This window comes from Talpa occidentalis, unplaced genomic scaffold (assembly GCF_014898055.3).
Source record: "Talpa occidentalis isolate TD23 unplaced genomic scaffold, MPIMG_talOcc4v2.1 talOcc4.2, whole genome shotgun sequence".
Classification (NCBI taxonomy): Eukaryota; Metazoa; Chordata; class Mammalia; order Eulipotyphla; family Talpidae; genus Talpa; species Talpa occidentalis.
Window position 1 is genome coordinate 120,869,841 of NW_023602073.1, and position 20,436 is coordinate 120,890,276.

Genomic DNA, 20,436 nt, shown 5'->3' on the forward strand with positions numbered 1-20,436 from the left:
TTTATGACAGTGACCTTATAACACAGTTAGGAAACAGAAACCAAAATTTTAATCATTTTGAACATCAAATTGTTGTGTGCTGTGTGTTCTTTTTAAAAGTTCTGGCTGACTACTGCAGTCCTTAGAAATGTTCATCTGACTCAGGAGTCCAAAAAAAGAGAAGTATAGAGCAGCTGTTTTTCTGAAAGAATGTTCATGTCCCATAGTAGTCAGCAAAAATTGTGGTTTTGTTGGATTCAAATAGTCAATTGTTTCTTCTGAGCCACATAAATTTCTCAGAAGTTTAACATACAAATACTATTTTTTTTTCTTTCTGCTAGGAGCAGGTATTACAGATAAAGCTATCTTCTTTTAGGTTAGTCAAGGATAAACTTTTGATATGATACTGTACCGGCATATAACATTTACAAGTAAATAATAATGTATTTATTATAAATATGAAAAGCAAGCATGAATCTATACATAAAATATACATACCTGGTTTCTCTTCTTTTTTTACTTGTGACTCTAAAAATATTGGTAAATATCAGTAACTATGGTTTTAATCTACTATATTAATTTTCTTCTTATGATTGCATGAAATTAATACAAAGATAAGTAAATATTACTTATAATCATAATAACAATTATTTTGAGATAAAATGGAAATGTGAACTAAGAAACAATGAGAATTTAATGAAAAGTATTGTTTTTTACCTCCAGTGAATAGAAGCCAAAGGAAAAATTTAAGATAGTATATTCTCAGAAACACATTTAGAATCATAAGCAAGTTGGCCATCCAAAATAGTTAAGTGTTTGCCTTTAAGCAAAATACTCAACAATTAAAGCAGAGAATAAATAAACATGCATTTTAAGTTTTGTTTTATAAACTTGTTTATGTTTATTTGGCATGCATGTAACATACGTGGAGTTTTAGTCTTGACTTCTTTGCCTACAAGATTTGAAAAATTATCAAAGACTGAGTTCATTGCACGGATATAGAAAATGATAGAACATTATGTATTTGCAAATTAGAATCCAGCAACATAGAAATAGATATCTTTCACAGTACTTTAATGTCCATGCCACCTCACTACTTAAAAAAGGCATTTTAAATAGTTACACTCTTAATTTTTATTTCATTAAAAAATAATTTGCTTACAAACCCTTCTGTGCAAAGTTAACTTCTAAATCTAACATCAAGAAAGAACACATATTTTAATCAAAGTAATCCTTTTGAACTCATTATCCATAATGAAAAATTCAAGACTATTGTTTTTATTGCCATTAATTTTATCAACATGTTATCTGTCCAAGGATATTATATTAAAAATGATTACTGCTGAATTTGGGACTCTTGATGACTGAAATATATATTTTTTTGTGTATATAAAATATGCAAACAGATCCTTAGTGCAGGTGCTTGACAACAAACTTTCCACGAAAGGTCATATAGTGTGTGTGTATATATATATTTTTTTTTCAGTTTTTAAGACATATTTCTGTTGCAAATGTTAAGCTTTACTGTTACAGTACAGAAGCAGCCTCAAGCAAAATGAAATGAATGTAAAAACTGTGTTCCACTAAATATTATTTACAGAAAGTTGTGACCTGTCTGTCAGCTATTGCTTGTCAACCCATGCCCTCTCCATTCTCAGTTTTAATTTTTTTTTAAAGATTTATTTATTTATTTATTTATGCAAGCACTGGGTACAGTCAGAAGTGCGGGAGGGTGAGAGAATCCACCAGAGCCAGAGAGGGGAGCAGAGCAGGCAGAAGGACTGAAGTACACTGCTGAGGGGAGCAGCGGGCGGCAGGAGAGATCTGCGCGCCATGTGGGACCCTCCTCCAGTGGCCGGGGAGCAGCCGGGGATCGAACCCGCACTGCAGAGGCTGTGGGCAGCTTCGCAACCCAGCGCTCAGCCACTGCGCCACCGGGGAGGCCCTCTCAGTTTTAATTTTTATCTTAACAAAGATTTAACCAGTCAACAAAAATACCATCTTTTAATTCTGTATTCCCTTACAATTGCCAATGACTTTCTTCCCGTTATGCCTCAACTTAGCTTCTGAATGTCAACTTTGCTTTCTATACCTCCCCTTTTTTTAAGATTTATTTATTTATGCATACAAGAACTGGGGTACAGGTCAGAGTTGTGGGGGTGGGTGTGAGAGGATTCACCAGAGATAGAGTGGGGAACAGAACAGGTGAATCTACTGAAATACACTGCTGAGGGGAGCAGTGGGCGAGACAGGAAAGGTCTGCTGCTCCATGTGGCTCACCTCCCTAGACGGGAATCAGATCATGCTGCAGTAGCTGTGGATACTTCATAGTGCTGAGACTTAACCCCTTGCACCATAGGGAGGCTCCACTATACCCCTCCTTGACTGCTATTTAAATATTAATTCCCTATAAACTAGATTTTACTTCCACCATTCTATTAGTCTTTTTGGTCACCAATCACCCACGCACACACTACTTGCCAAAACAAGTGAACATATCCCACTATATTGATCACGTTCTCCTTTTTAAATCCCTGCTCACTTGGTTTCTCAGAAGAGTGAACATAACATATTCTATCATAAGGGGATAGTGTAAGTATTTCCCTATTTTATTCTCATATGTGTCCCAGTGACTTTCACTTCTAAGATAAAATAGAAAAAACCCAACTAGTACTCATACCTAAAATTGTAGAAAATAGAAAAAAAATATATAGAAAAGTAGTTTAAAATATATTGAGAGAGAAGTCTTCAGATGAGCACTGACTGGCATTATATATATATAACTGAAGCCTGCGAAACAATGGAAAGAACTTACATCTTAACAATATTGAATCTTCTCCTCACACATGGAATATTTTTCCATCTCTTTAGGTCTTCTTTGACTTTTTTCATCAGACTTTAATTTCCTTCACTTTCAATTTAGCTAACTTCTAATTAGGGTTCAGCTTAGCTCTCCCTTCCTCAAAAGCCTTTTCTGATATTCATTGGGTTGTTTTCTTCTTTATGTGTAAACATTACTTTTAGATTTTCTGATCATTATATTAATCACTACTGTAAATGTCAACTTAAGTGAATGTCTCTCCTTTTAGATCAAGATATTTAAGGACAGAGATCATGTATATCTATATCTGTTGCTGAAACCAGAGAACTGAGGTGATGCCTAATTCAAGGTTACATGGTAGACCCTCAATTATTATTTGTTCATTAGATAAGTAATGAAATAACTGATGGAAACTAGAGAAGGTAAATAAATGAAGAAATTAAGCAAAGGAAAAGTGAATGTAGAAAACACATGAATTTAGGAATTGCTTTAAAACACAAAATGTCTGTTAAGTCACTGCAGCTTTTTATAGCCTTGCATGACAATTTACCTTAGTTTTCTGGTGCTCAGGCAAAGATTAAAAAAATCAAATCAATCACTCACCAACTCAGAATATTATTAAGATATAAACCAAGAAACTATGCGAGGAGTTAAGAATTTCCTGGCACTGATATCTCTACTTGTGACTGTAATGCATCCCAGATATGCTATGAAATTTCCAGGACTTATTAGTGACATACCTATATTTTTCTAAGTTTCCTGGTGGTTATTGCTGAAGGGCATCTTGCAATCATAATAGAAGTCCTAAGGATTTTTACAGTCTTAATATTGATTTAAAGGGGAAAGTATCTATGGGAAACCTACCTGGGACTATGAATGGCCCCAGGCATTTCTAGCCCCTGGCATTGTCATCAGTGTCCTAAGACCAACACAAAACAGTATGTTTCTGTACATATGGTATAAGCCTACATAGTCCCTAAGGTCCACATTTAGGCAGTTATAGGTGTGAGGACAAATGTGGTTTTGGTGTTGGAGGAGAATTTTATAAAGCAGTGGTTCTTAAACAGCAGTATTCCTGTGAATTTATTAGATATGCAAATCTCAACAACCACCACAACAAAAAACTTCCCAGACTTTGTGAAAAAAATGGTGGTTACCAGGGGAGAGGGAAAGAAAGAGGGGAGGAAATAGAGGGGGTAATATCACAGCCTGTTGGCACTAAATCTTGGGCAGAGTGTGAGTGAAGGATATGCACACGTTGAGGTGTGAAGCTCTACTCCCCAAATGACATAATATTGTAAAAATGGCAAACTAATACAACTTGATCATAAAAAAATTGAAAAAAAGCAAAACTGCGAGAGAGAGAGAGAGAGAGAGAGAGAGAGAGAGAGAGAAAGTTCTCAGCCATACCAAAGACCTCCAGAATTAGAAATCCAGGTGGGGCCCAGCCTTCTATCTCTGATGTATCTCAAAGTTGGAGAAACACTGTTCGATAGTCATGGCTACATTTGTTAATACATTCATTTGCAAAAAGCTGTGGATATTTTCTTACAACTCTAAGTTCCAATGAAGTGTGTATGTCATATTGCAGCAAGTAAGACTTAATTAGAATCACAGAGAAAGCTTTTAATCTACTGAGACATAAATGGATAAAGCTAAAAACAGAACATGTTTGTGTTGATTATAGTGTGTCAACTTTTCAATATAGATGACAGTAATAGTCTATTCAGACATTTGTGACTGAGGTCTGTAAAGGATGTGATGTGAAATCAAATTCATATAACAAAAGAACTTCTAATTTTACAAAGAAAACAGAATCATTGCAACTTTGATGCTCTCATAGAAGTAGTAATTGATTCTATATCACGGAATATACTTCAAATAGTAAGTACCAAGATAATAACTATTTACATAGGTATATATAGTTTTAGTTTCTGGAAATTTGGTTTTTTAGATTTTAATTATAACTTTGATATTTCTTACATTTTCAAAGTTTCTTGAATTGTTATAAAAACAAAATATCTATGACATTATCCACTTCTACCCCTAATATGCATAGATTTAGAAAAAAAAACAAGTCATTCAATAAGTACAAATAGAAAGAAGAGTTAAAGATTCTATTACAATGCATGAATGGTAAAAATAGTTTAAAATTATGTGACTAGCATGTTTATAGCTACATAATACAAAAGAAAATTTGACAGTGACATATGACCAAAAATTCATGAAAATTTTGACCTAGTATAATTGTAAATATCATGTTATAGGATAACAATAGATAAGAGGTCTTAAGTGTTGGAAGTGATTTCAGGTGAATACTCATTTGCTATGAAATCTTGACATGGCCATTTAATGTACTTGGTTCTTCATTTCAAAAGAGAAAAGAAATGGAGGCAATTAGATTAGATGATTTCTGAGATCTCATCCAGGTCTAAATTGATATATTTATGTAAAATGCTAATTTAAACCTAAATAGTAAATTATTTAATAGTAAATTATAACTAGTAATTTTTTTAATATTTCACCATTTAGGTAAAACTCAACCTGAAATGTTGCAGCACTAATTCCTCTTGGGTTTATTGCATTTTAGTAGGTCTGTTTATTCAATACCAAATAGATTTTCAGCTCTGGAAGCTTGTTTTAAGTCTAAGGGCACATTAACAGACTTCATTTTTAAGACCTTTGTCTTTTCCTGATATAATATATCTAAGCATACTGCTATTTAGTAAAGAGTAGAAGTGGGCTCTGCTGTAGATACACATCTTAGAAAGAGCTATCTAACAGGCACTTTACCTTTGCAATTGACTTGAAGATTAATATCTAAACTTTATACATATAAAGTGAGCCATATGGAGGAGGCAAGAAAATATCATAAAGAATTTTATGGGATGCTTGAATCAGTTCAGAAATCTTATTACATTTTAGTAGAAGTCATTATTACTCAGCTACATGTTTTATGAGGCTTGTTATCATTTAATTATCAAAATAAAAATGGAAGAAGCATAAGCATTAAGTATATAAAATACATTATAAAACTCTAAAGGAAATGCTTTCTTTCTGTATATGCATTTGGGTAAATAAATGTTCTTATTTCTTCTTTAGCCTACAGAAACATTCTCATGGAGTCAGGCTCATTTATCAAAGGTACTGTATAAAATTATTTGGATGAAATGATAATATATTATTATTTTTCTGATGTTCTGAAATGTATTTTTAGAAATTTAGTGGAAAATAATGTGAGAATTAGCATTATTTATGTAGCACTGGAAATCAGAAAAAGAAATGATAATTAATACTTTGAAAATTGCCTGTTAGTATTTTAAAACCATTTGGCAAGTAAGAATTGCCTCTGACAATTGGAACTAAATTTCTGGAGAATTTTTGTTTCATGCTGGTGTAGATAAAAATGCAGTCTGGTCAGTAAGAAGTAAAAATATTGTTCAAGGTATCCATTATTTTTTATTTTTTTTAATATCCAAAAGGGAATATATATATATATATATATATATATTTTTTTTTTTTTTTTAAAGGGAGGAGAGGGGAAAGAAAGTAGCTTGCACAGACACAAGCGGGAAGAAAGAAGTGCCTCTGAAAGGGACAGGTTTGTTAAAAGAGACACTTGCATAGGCACAGTTGGGCAGGAGGCTCCCTATCCTTTATTTGTAAAAGCAGAGATACTTGGCAGTTTGATAAGATCACATTTACCAAATCTTTAAGGTCTACTGGAATAGTGGCTGTGGCTTTGTGACTTCCTAGATACTCATACCCAGAGAAATTAGCATACCAGTATGGCTTTTTCATTCTCAATGACGTATTGTGCTAAGTTATCTGGGCACCAAATATTTTGTTAAATTTATAGAAGCTGTAATACAATAAATTCCTATGGAATCTTTTTAGTTCTTATTCAAGCAACCTCCATCAGACAATTCTGTTCTCACAATCCCTCTAAGACAGTTATTTTAAAATTTGCTTCAAATGGGTGGAAAGAGATCTATTGTGACCTGCCTCTTGATGTGGAAAGGAGTTTAAAATGATGTTGATGAAACTGTTTAGCAATAAAAATTTCATTTGCACCATAATCTGGTATAAGAGAATAGAGAATATTAATAAGAGAGGACCAGTAAAAAGATAAAGGAAGTTATCAGAATGCCGACTTTGAAGTTTCTTTTCTTTTTTTTGGATATGAACTTAATATATCATTAACATCATATTATGATTATTCATATTTTAGAACACATTGTTCAATTATTCATTCAGCAAGTACTAATTCATTATTTAATATTCACTAAACATTTTAGTCTCTCAAGTATATTCAGCCCATAAGTATTACCTAGTAATTGAAACTAAATTCCTATGAAAGAGTTTAATTCTGTTTCCAATCATAATCATACATATTAGATTTGGTTGAAATACTGCACTAGGTATATTTACATTAAAACAATTAAAAATAATATCAATTCCATATATCAAAAATATCCTTTGAACATTTGGAAAGAAATGCATATAGATATATTTATTTCAATATTAACCCAAGATATTTCACATTCTAGAGAAAACATTTATACCACAAGAAATTCAAACTTAGTAAGTCCAAAATTCAACATGTGAGCTATCATTCTCTCCTTAAAATACATTCCTAATATTGATAAATGATTCCACCTTATAATGCCAATCAGGAAACTGGAAGTCACAAACTATCTCCCATTCCTCATGCTCTACCATCCTTACTCAGTTGCCTACAAAATCCTGTTGAATATTTTTCCTAAACATATCTTGAATATGCTTTCCTTATTTTCTCCTGAGTTTTGACCTTCATTATAGCCTCAAATGTATCATCTTCATTCCTCTGGTTCATTTCTCATTTTATATCCTTTACCCCTTCATGCTTTCCCTCACCATACTACACTGATTTATTAAAATTAAGCTCAGATGTTATTTCCCTTTAGAAATCTTTTCTGACCTCCTCCCAGGATAGGTTAGATGCTTATAAAGTATTCTTTCACATACTATATAAGCCATCATTTTTGTACATTGTAATTACTTATAACACTTTGTAATTATATACTCCTTTGTATTCTTCAAATAAATTGTGACGTTCACTAAGCAGGCACTACAACAATCATCTTGTATTCTTAGCACTTTTGCATTGTCTTATACACTGTCAACAATTATTTTCTGCAATGAGCAAGTGACTTCTCTATAAATAAAGGATTTCCCTGTTGAATAATGAACTCAAAGATAGTACTAAAATTTGTGTTACAGGGTTGCAAGAGGAAGAGAGTTCATTTATGTCTTTGGTCCTTCACTGAAATACATCACCAGAAATCTTCCATTTTTTCCTACACATAGGAGATATTTCAAAATTGTGGATCACTTTACTTTGTGATGTGTGAAAATATGTAAATGACTGTGTATGGGATTTACCTCACTAATGTTTTTTTGTTTTTTTTTTTTATTGTTACTTCACCTAAAATAAGGAGAAAATTATACCATACTTAGTTTTGACCACGAGTAATTTTGGTCTGGAGTATAAGATGTATTGGAGATCATTTTCTATTGATTAGAACAAGCATTAACATTATGCTATAACTATTTAGATTTGCTAAACTATATACTCTTTAACACCTCTTCATCATATCCTGAGTCTTTAAGTGGCTTTTAGGATACATATTGAAACAATAAGAACTGAGTCTCCACTGTGATATAAGATTAGAATCAGGGAGAGTCAATCTTAAAATTCAGGACATGGGCTAGGACATGGGGTGGGAATGGAAGGTTTGTGAAGAAAAGAACACAGTAAAATATCTGATTCTTGAATAGATTGTTTAAAGTGGCCAGGCATGATCCCAAAGAAACCATTAGTTCTGCCATATTTGTTATGTTCACATCAATCTCAGCTTATGAGTTTGGGAATATTTTGTTCTGAAACCAGGGATGTGAGAATAGAAAAGATGGTAGTTAATATTTCTTTTCCTTTCTATTACACCTAGAGAAATAGTCCATTATTCTTTCTCAAGATGTTTTATGTTACTGAAAGCTAAATTTGAATAGCATATGAAAGAGAAGGGGAGAATCCTTGTGTTTGTCTGCAAGAGGCATCTAAGACATTTTCTGCAGAATATGATTCAATTATTAAATATAAACTCTCCACTAGGCATCTCACAAGTGTGAAATACTTCATCACAGGTTGAGAAATAATCTCATAGAGGAATATAATTGCATTGATCTACTAAATAGAAAAAATATCTGAATTGAGAGCATTGTTTTAAAAAGTAGAAGACATCTTGGAAGATTAAAAATATCAGCATGCTTAGTCACAGCAAAAAAATAAGGAAATTGAGAATAGGCTCAAATGTTTGATGAAACTAGCATCTCTTATAGTAGGAAAGAAATACAAAATAAGTACTATGTTGGCACGAGGAAAACCTAATTCTTGTATATTTTGTGATATTCTATCAAAATAACTCACAAGTTAACTTGGACACAGAAACTTCTAATAGAGTTGACATCTTAATGAGTGTCTAAAAACTGGTTTTTCTTCTAATTTGGAAGTCAGACAATCAACTTTCTCTATAGTAATAGTGTTCTCTAGTGAATTGTTTTTGCTACCCCAGAAGATATCAATTTGAATATCATTACAACCCCTTGCTCAGTTTTTCAATTATGTTGAAATTGGAAAGTAGGCATTACAGTGAAAATGTTACAGAAATGGCAGAAACCATATTTTTTGATGCCCATAAACTACAGAAAGGGGAAAATCATTCTGAAGAAAGCCTGAAAACATACAAAAAAGAAATTATGACTTTAACAGGAGTTTAAAATACACACTGTTAAAGAAATAGCTAAAGGTGATAACACATCTAATAATGGCTGGTAACACTGTTTACACTAATGAATAAACCAAATTTGGTCATTTAAAATGAAATCATCTTTATTCTTCCTTTTTCTCTCCATAGAGAGGACTTCCCTAGTATTGGCAGAGCATATGTTTCTCCTTCAAATAGGTTAGAAGAACTGTTCTTGTCAAAGATGTTCAGTAGCTACTAATGTGACTGTGCTTAATTGATTGAGTTGACTAAGAAATCTTTTTTTCCAATTTTTAGATGATAAATCAATTCAGAAAAATTTCAAGACTACACAATGCAAGTCACCATTAAAAATAAAGATTTTTGTACAAAGATGGTTAATATTCAAAGAGTAAGCATGTAAAATATTATCTCTTTTCCATGAAATAAAAATTTGCTTTTATTTCTACAACCAATGATCAGTGACTTTTCCCCTTTGAGATACTGACTCTTCCAAAAACTTAAATTCTTGGAAGTTTTTGTTTCATATACTTATTAGTGTGATTTATGACTAACAGATAATAAATGTTTCTATTGTGTCAGAACCATGGTAAACATTTTAAATGAAATGTTTTAATATTTATAATAACCTTCGTGAATTCAATTTCTCCATTTAACAGATTAGGGAATGGGCTTCCAGATCTTTTTTGACTATATAACTAAATTCTTATTATAAATTCATCTATTCAAAAAATTGTACAATGTATAAGGAACTGATTCAGTCACAGGAAAAATAGGGGAAAAAAAACAAAATTTCCTACTATAAAGGCATATATTCTACCGTCCTGCTCTGTTATTAATATCATCTAGATTTGTTAGGTAAGCATTTGTTTTGAATTTCCAAATCAAAATACCCGAGTTACGGGGCTTATACTTCCAAAACACTGGCAATAATGTAAGCTACTATTACCTAAAAAAAAAAAAAAAAGTTTAAAAAATACTTCTAGGGCTTCCCTGGTGGTACAGGCAGTTGAGTGCAGCACTGTGAAGCTATCTGCAGTCTCTGCAGTGCCGGTTCAATCCCTGCGGCCGCGGAGATACCCACATGGCGGGGCAGACCTCTCCTGTCTGGCGTGCTGCTCTCCTCACCAGTGTATTTGGGTCACTCTTCCTGTTCTGTTCCCCGCTCTGTCTCAGGTGAATTCTCTCACCCTCCCGCCATCTGGCCCGTACCCCTGTTCTTGTATAAAAATAAATAAATCTTTTAAAAAAAATATCCTAAAAAAATTTCTAAACAATAGTGAAAAAAATCAATTTTTAAAATTCTATCCCACTACCTGCAATCACCTCTATCTATATTATTCTGTGAATAGACAATACAGTAACAGTATATTTAATGTTTCATCTTTGGCTGTAATATCCAAGAAACAATAACAAGAGGAAGGTATACTACATTTAATGATTACCTTGAAGTCAAAGAGGATAACATGACATTATAAGTTTTTGCTCACTGCCTTAGAAATCAGGTTATGTATGTGAGTAAAGTCACTGATATGTTGGAAGCAAACAGGTCATGCTACCTATGAAATTTGTAATTTGGAAATGCATTTCATCTTTATAAGTCAGTCTCCTTGCCTGTAACTCAGATAAAATAATGGAATCTAAATCATGAGGTTATAATGAAATAAAATTGCATTATCTTTATACGTGGACAAATCCTCTTGATTAATTAATTGTTCTATCAATATTAGTTATTTGTCCATTTTGGGGGATTTGGACTAGTAACACTCAATAAATGTTCTTGAACTGACATAAAAGAAATCATTAAAATGAAAATTTTCTCAATTTATTATGTTCCTCATAGTGATAAACCCTCTCAACATATAATATATTGAGCATGCCTGGTGACTACTTAATAAATATTAGTCTATATTAGAAATAGTGCTTGACCTGCTGCCTCATAGCTCTACATGGCTGTCTGTAGGGAGACTTGAATTTATCACCACTGCAACTTGCTAGCAATTACTCAATTTTCCTTGTCAGCATAATTGTAATACTATTTTTTTATCCTGAAAGAGAATGATCATCCTCTCTCCCAAGTATTTACAGCAGAATTTTCTGTCTTCTTGTTTATGGGGAAAAGTAAAATTACTTTGTGAGATAATAATTATACATGTCAGTGTATCTTTATTGTTCTAAATGCATTGCAACTGTACATTGTTTCCAGCCTTTCTTTTTTTTTTTTTTTAAAGAAATATATGGTGTCACTAAGTTTTTTAAAAAAATCTATTATCTTGGCTCATCTGTTTCCCTAAATCTTCTAACTATAAGACATCATTTCTCAAATTGTTTACAACTAAATACCACTTTTATATTACAGAACATGCCACAGATCAATAAATATGAGAAACATTGGATGAAAATGGGTTTCTTTCCCATTAGATTTTGCTAATTTGTTCATATATTTGAAGAACTGAAAATGCCCCCCCCCAAAGGGATTTAACCTCAAAATTCTTTCATGTACCAATAATTATAACTAGTATTCTTTGAAAAACACTTTTTGCAAAAGAAAGTACACAAAATAGTTAGTTTAGTAACTGCTGGGTATTCCTCTGCTTTACAGCTAAAAAGAAAAACTCCATATCAATGTCATTAGTTATTCTTTTAGCCAGACTGTACAAAATTATGTAATTTTTAAAGGAAGAAGTGCTTAAAGTTCTAAGCTTAGAACTGGTATCATATGAAGCATTGGAGAAATATTATACAAGGTAAATTTAAGTAAAAATAAGGAGCTATGTATTGGAAAAGATATGGCTTGATCTTTGTTGTAATTAAATATAAGCAAATATTTTAAGTGTTATAAATCCCTTATCTCATGGGTCTTTAAATGGAATTAGTATATGCCTTAGTTATTAGCATTTTCAATATTTTATGGGTGTTTGTAGATACTATATCTTTGTAAAGTTATATAGATTGTTGTATCTGTTTGGGAGAATTTGTTTAAACTAGAGTTTCTCTGATAATACAATTCCCTTCTATTTCTATTCTGTCATGCTGTTTTTCTGACTTAATATATTCTATTTTCCCTTTTCACTTAAGATTTTGAAAAAAATAGCCTACAATGTATACAATATATACTTTCTGGTCCTACTGACTTCCAACAAAAATCCTCAATTTATAGTAGTTTGGTTTTCCTACCATTTAGCTTCACTGAATCCATTCATAAAATCAACAATGTCTCCATATCATTCATTTCAATGAATATTTTTCAGTCGTTAACTAACTGCAAACTTTTCTGGTCGATCTGACACTTTGACAGCTTCCTCATCCTTGAAATTCCTTCCTTCCAGATTTCTGAGAAAATCTATCCTCTAAAAGAATTCTTTATGTTTTAAAAATTCCTTTATGTCTGTCCACTCTCTCCACTTAATGGAATTTTTCTTGATTTGCTCCCTTAGTCCTTGATCATTCTTCCTCAGCATACTCCTCTTGATATTTGCAAATTATTCTCATTGTCTAGCCAACACATCTTTGCTAGGAGCTTCCAAATCTACAGGCAGTCAAGTTACTCCCTAGGTGCCTGATAAACTTACTAAATTCGTATACCACAGGTATTGCTAATTCATCATGTCCCTCTCCCATATCTACACCAATTAGCTTATAAGATTTAGGAGGAGAGAATCTTGACTGTAACCACTAATGTAGGTTTGTACCTACCATATTGTCTAGCATATAACTGTTTAACAACAATTTATAGAGTAAATGTCAAACATTTACATAATAGCTACAGCTTCATTTTTCTAAATCTGCCATTTCTTTTAGAAATTCCAATCCTTAGGATATGCTATTATTGCCTATACAGTATTCCAAAGTAGAAACCTGGGTGTTAGCTTAGATTTTTCTCAACTACCATCCCCAAATTAGGGCAATTTTACCTCCTGAATACTTCTGCAATTTCTTTTTTCTTTTCTACTAAATGCCATATAAAATCTTCTACTATCTCTAGAGATATCAATGTAATAGTCTCAAGACCCTAGAAAACTGATTTCCTGAAATTACTGGCACTCATGTTTATCTTCAATCCATGTGATTAGCTAGAATGAGAGATTTGAAATTTTAACTGAAGCTGTACCTCATTTTACTTAAGGACTTTTAACTGCTCACAGTGTTCTTTAGGAAAAAGGACTTTATCCTCAGTAAAGAACCCATAGGTTTCTATTGCTGTTATTCTTAACATTCATCTACTCCTTCTGCCCACATTTTTTAAAATCAGTGTGACTAGTGATAACTTCTGCCTGAGTCCTCTTCCCAGACTTTCTTCACTTGGCTGACTAATATTTACCCAAACTCGGAGATAACTCCAGTATCTTCTCCCGTGGAATTTTCCTCTGAACTGATAGGCTGGAGAAACAGACTTTCCTCTATGTTTAAAAATCACACTCCAGACAACTTTTCATTTTTGTTTCATTTGAATTGTGTATTTTTTGTTTTGTTGTATGGCAAAGGGAAGTTAACAGGGTTTTTCTGCTCTCCCGCCATTAACATCTGTGATTTGTCACTTGTGATCTTACATGCATGCCTGATGGTGGACACCTGGAATATGGTGTGCACCTGCATAAGTGGGTACACCTGAGCTGAGAGAGTGAGTATATAAGGGCAGTCTCACAGAGGATGGAGTAGGCAGTAGAGAACAGGGCAGCAGAGGAGTGCAGAGAAGTGTGTAGAGAGTGCCAGAGAGCCCATGAGAATATCAGAGAGAGCCTAAAGAGTAAAGATTCACTGGGGGCTAAGAGGCCTGCCAGCCTCCTGGCCCCCTGACCAACCCTGCCTGCCCTGCACCTGGTTACCTCACTACAAATGGTGTAAAAAGATCATTAAAAACCTGAAAAAGCCACGTAGGGCTCCAGGACTCGCCTTCACCCATCTGCCCGGATCCATAGAGAACCTTCTCTGTGCCTATCTGCCATTTCACAATTTATTTAATAATTTCTGACTTTATACAACATATTTCTTGAGAGTTTCAGTTATTTGTCTTTATATTCTTAAAAGCTTACATTGAGGATGACTGCAGACTACCCCAAAATATGCTAAAGTGATATGCTGATTATTTTGAATTAAAGCTGCTTGAGACATAATTGATACAAGAAGGATCCTTACATCCTCCTCTCTAAATCTCCCATGTGAAAAACACTATGCTACTTATAACAGGAATAATATAGGAGCTTAGATATAAAGTTAGAGAAACCCATGCAACAAGAATGGGTACCACATGACATGCTAGAGGAATGCTCTTGCAAACAGATCAAGGTTTAGAGAATAGCTGGTGTGTGTTCAGAGCTATTGAACAAAGGGTAGATGAAAAAGCAAGTGCTTTCAATATCAACCCAAAGTCAAAGAAAGTATTCAAAAGTTCTAAATAGACAAAAATCCATGGAACTGGTTGTGTTTTTTAAATGTCTATGTGTGTGGCAGGGGGGAGGCCATGGTAGATAAGACAAGTGGAAACCACATAAAGAAATAAGTAGGGGGTAGTATTATATAGTGACAATGAACCTCAAAATGTACCTACAACAAAGAATATTAGCATAGGCTTCTGGTGGATATTTGACGAGGAGATAGAAACAAGATGACTAGTTCATGGGTTTGTATATTTGTTTGGACAAGAGATGATGAGAATAAGAACTAGGATTCTGGAGAACAAAAAGAAGATAATAGATTTAGTTACTTGGATGTTGGTGTCTGAAAGAGAAGTTGTAAGTGACTCAAAATTTAAGTTACTGCAACTGACTGTTAAGTCAGGAATTATTTCTAAATATCAGAAACAAAAGAAAAAGGCAATGGAGGAGATATTGAGTTCACTTTCAAGCAAAGCAGGTGAGGCAAAGTAACCATGTAAAGATGTTGATGAAGCAGTTCAAAATTCAGATAGTGGACTCTGAACCATTTATAAATTTTAATTTTCTTGATAAGAAAAATAAATTATTGCTTCTAATTTATACAAGCCTTTAAAATTATATTATCATTTATAATTAAGGTCCATTGCTTCCAGAAAATAACACCTAACTCTTCTTCAATTAGCTAATGAAATGCATGTCCTGTTTGCCATCATTTTCATAGGGGGTGGGGAAAAAAAGAAATTTAGTAGCTAATGATATGCTATGTCAAAAATAAATATTATTGCACTAGTATTTAAAAACATAGTCATCTTGTATTTCTTTATTTTTAACAGTGTTGCTTAAGTAGTTTATTTTTTTGTAAGAGTGATTTTTTTTTTGAGAAATAAGAGGTTATCAGATATGGTCTAGGTATCAGCATAATATGAAGCAAGAAAACCATCCCCTGGAGGTGGCAACGTTTGAGATCACCTTCCGAGAAGAAGATAGAGCAGGAGTGTCTGTGTGCACACTTGACTTTAATTTAATCTATACTTTCATTATTCCCTCAAAGCTCAGGGGAAATTTTTCCCTCTTTATAATTAAGCTAATTTCCTACACCTGAAGTGTGTATTCCAACACTTCTCAGATCTGGGCCAGTTCTCTCCAAAGTAATATCCTCTGGATTTCTTGCTCCTTTTCTCCTTGGAATACTCTAGCCTATCACAAACACCAAAAAACCCCAAAAAAACAAAAATCATGTTTCATTGATTCCACTGCTGAAAGATAATATTGCTTCCCTTTAACATAAAACTGAAAAAAGCAGTTTTCAACTGCCTTCACTTATTATTTTTAAATCCTCTTATTAATTCCCATAAACTGGCTTCTCCGTCCCTAACTCTATTGAAAAAACTTCCTTAAAGGTCATAAAAATACAGGTTTTGGTCAAATATGAGTGTCCCTTTACCTCTCTGAAACCCCAAGACTGTTGTCCCACCTCTAACCCACTTTGCGAATTATGTAATGTTTTTCCTGATTTCCCATGAAATCTAGCACATTGCCCACTCTCTTCTCTCTCCAGTCCATGTTCGTTTTTCTTAAAAATTTCTCCTTTGGCTGCTGCACTAACCCTTTAGATGCCTGGAGAGAAAGCCTGTTCTGAGGACTCAAAGTGAATGTTTCCAATCTGAATGTCTTCCTGCATCCACTCCCCAGCATTCCCTTAGCAACTTCTCCATCTAATTGCCTTTGCATCCTCTCATGCTAGGGAATTGGAGGTAAATACACTTAATATTCTTTTCCTCTGAAGCACTTGACAATAACAAAAGCAGTAACAGCATAGTACAGAAAGTCTGGCTGTTTTGAAAGCATATGCATTCATATAAATGAAATATTACATAACAAGATATCAGTATTTTTCTTTTTAAAAAAAGATTGTGCTTACAAGAACTGGGGTACAGGCCAGAGGAATGGGGGGTGAGAGGATTCACCAGAAACAGAGAGGGGAACAGAACAGGCGGATTGACTGAAATACACTGCTGAGGGGAGCTGTGGGCGAGTCAGGAGAGGTCTGCTGCACCATGTGGGCAGCTCCCTGGCTGGGGATCGAACTTGTGCTGCAGAGGCTATGGACTGCTTCATAGATTGGGTCTAATCCTTTGCACCACCAGGAAGACCCTATATCAGTATTTTTCAATGAATTACTTGGTCTTATGGTTTTTAAAAACTTAATTCCTAATAATGCCACAATGAATATTACTCATCTCAATAAAACATCTTGAAAATAAAAACAAAAACAGCTTCATCATTGTTTCCTCTGTACCAATTTCTCTCACTTTTATTTTCTGATACTTACATTATAATAAGTATCAATCTCTGGCTCAAAATTCTTTAAGATTTCATCCACATATTAATAAAAACTTTTACTATCACTTCTTATTATTTACAGAGGATAATCCAAATTTTTCACTTTGACCTCATAAGTCAATCTCTGACTCAAAATTCTTTCTTTAAGATTTCATCCACACATTAATAAAAACATTTACTATCACTTCTTATTATTAACAGAGGATAATCCAAATTTTTCACTTTGACCTCATAAGCCCCCTTTCCTGGATTTTCAGAATCACTCTTACTTGGCCACATAACACGGCTCTGCCTTGCCATCTTCTGTTATTCATGGGCCTCTGGAAACTCAGCTTGTCCTTGATTCTCTCCTGTTGCCTGCTAACATGTGCTCATCCCTACCTCTGGGTTAACTTCTAAATAGGGCTCTCATTTACTAAATCTGAGCCAAATGATAGGCACAATCTCTGTTTCTTAAAACAACCCTGCTGGTCTGATGATCTTCATTCAACAGAAAACAAAACTGATGTTCAGAAATATAAAGTGATTTAAGTAAATTCAAAATTCTAGCAAGTGACAAAGGGTCAAATTCCTGTCTTTCTAGTGTGATGATAACACAGCTTCCACCATACTTTTGAATCCTTCCTCTGCCTGGACTGCTCTCCTATTCCTGAAATCCTACAGAGTCCGTTCTGGACTCTGAGGACAGTCTTTGCTAATATTATTGCAGCATTTTTCAGTAGTTCAAGTTGTTGTCTTTGATTATATTCACTTAAGTTAGAAACAATATCACTCATTGGTAAATTTTGTACCACTAAGCATGATTCTGAACACATGGTTGTGAAATTACCATAATATATGTTTCAGTAAGTTGCTGATTAGGGTCTTCTGGTGGCACAGGGATTAAATCTCAGTGCTATGAAGTTATCGTCAGCCACTACAGCATGAGTTTGATCCCTGGCCAGGGAGCTAAGCCACATGGCTCAGCAGACCACTCTGTCACACTGCTGCTCCCCTCAGCAGTGTATTTCAATGTAGATCTTCCTGTTCTGTTACCCAATCTGTCTCTGATGTATCCTCTCACTCCCTGCACTTCTGGCCAATACTTTAGTTCTTGTATGCATAAATAAAATTAAATTTTTTGTTTAAAGATTTATGTATTTATACATATAAGAACTGGGGTACAGGCCAGATGTGCAGGAGGGTGAGAGGATTCACCAGAAACAGAATGGGGTGCAGAACAGGCAGAATGACTGAAATACACTGCTGAGAAGAGCATCGGGCGAGACAGGAGAGGTCTGCCACGCCATGTGGGTATTTCTGCTGTTGGCCGGGATCAAACCCACACTGCAGGGGCTGCGGACAGCTTCACAGTGCTGCGCTCAAAATAAGTTACTGATTGAATATATTTATAACAAAATATATCATTAACGCTGATTTGTTCTTCTTTTTAGGAAATTAAAAATAAATATAACACAAAGATAGACATAGTTATTTAATACTAAGCTAATAGTAGGAAATTTATTACATATTATATACAATACTGCTCATTCCATTGTATACAAACAGTAAAATAAAGCATAAAGTACCATGTTATATTTATAGAAACAGGTGACATAAGCATCTTTTATGCAATCAATAAATTTTCACTGACATCAGTAAAAGTGCTAAGAGCTATAAAGCAATTTTGTATGTAGATTTTCCTTTTCTGCAGATAAACTGAAAAATTAGTTATAATTTTTGATATAAAGATTCAATATATCATCTTATTTGTCATGATCTGCTGGAGCCTCCAATATTGTTCCTTTAGCATGTTATTAACAGTGTTCAACTGTCTAGTAGATGAATAAGGCGCAGCATATACTAACATTCCAATTCTTTGATGAGCTTATCCAAATCTCTTATCAGGAAACACAGACTCTATTTCAACTTTAACAGACATTTATGTTTACTGCTTATTTCATATATTTTAACATACGGTGTTGATCTACCATAAATTTTCAATTTTTGGCTTCTCGAGCCCTGATTGTAAAACCAGTCTTGTTCACAACTTTGTAAACCTTATAACATCCTTACCTGCTTTGGAAGTCTTTTCGTCTTTTTTAGTCTCAAGTTCTGGAGTTAGACACAGAGAGAAACAGGAGGGAAAAAAAATCATTTAGAAAAAAATTCAGTATTGATAGGTTAATAGGCAGATTTACAGATTATTCTCCTCTTTCTCAATTTGAATTATAATTAGATACTTTTATTAATACATAATGGAACATGTATTCTTACTATATTATAATTTAAGCAAAAGGAGTTTGATTTTAAAATTCAGTTTGCTAAACTATTTCATATTAATCAAGTAACTTGGTATCTTGTCTTCAATAAGAGCCATTGTCTTGTGATTCATAAGTTCTCTAAGTATTAGTAAGAAAATTAATAAAACCCTGCTGAAGACAAAGTGTTGTAATTTTTCCTAATTTGGCCAATTTAAGCAATTTTCTATTTTTGACTACAAACACTCAATTCATGGAGCTCCACCTGGTGGTTAATTTAATAATTTCAAATTGGTATAATTGTTTTTGTTTGTATTTATTATTATTAATTTTGTAAAATACAATTTACTTAAGTTGTGTATAATAATGATTAACAGAATATCATTTTTGTCTTAGGACAATAGCTGTTGTCTCAAAATTCTGCATTCTAATTTAACATCAGTACAGAACACATTTTTAAAATAAGCTAATTAAGCAAAATTCATGGTTCCATCCTAACCAATGTGATAGTTGACTATCAGTATCAGTTGACTATCAGTATCACTATTTCTAACTTTCCCAGTTCTTCTATTTAAACACCTTGTCCTAAGACTAATAGCTTTTTTCTCTTGGCTTTTTTTTTTTTTTAATTAAGGGGAGGGTTCTAGTACATTATAGTACTTCCTTCAAACAGCAGAAAAGCTGACCTTATAATTGTCATATTTATTTAGTACAGACTGTGTTAGGGATAGTGCTCAGCCAGTTTTACTTGAGTCTCATTTTCTGGAATTATAATAGAAAAAAAGAAACATTTGTTTAACTGCAGAATTTTGTATAAGTAGAGAATTACATAGAACTCACACCCTACTTCCAATAGTACATGAATGCACATG

At 33.4% G+C, this 20,436-nt stretch overlaps 1 protein-coding gene across 2 annotated transcripts in view; it reads right to left on the reverse strand.

Annotated features, from left to right (window-relative positions):
- TRDN (triadin) overlaps positions 1-20,436 on the reverse strand; it is a 306,860-nt gene that overhangs the window by 33,929 nt on the left and 252,495 nt on the right. For both annotated transcript variants that reach the window (XM_054697795.1, XM_054697794.1), the window contains 3 exons: positions 19,380-19,418; positions 905-931; positions 478-507 (listed from right to left, as the gene is read on the reverse strand). In XM_054697795.1, coding sequence (XP_054553770.1) covers positions 478-507; positions 905-931; positions 19,380-19,418 — 96 coding nt within the window. The remainder of the gene's footprint in view (positions 1-477; positions 508-904; positions 932-19,379; positions 19,419-20,436) is intronic.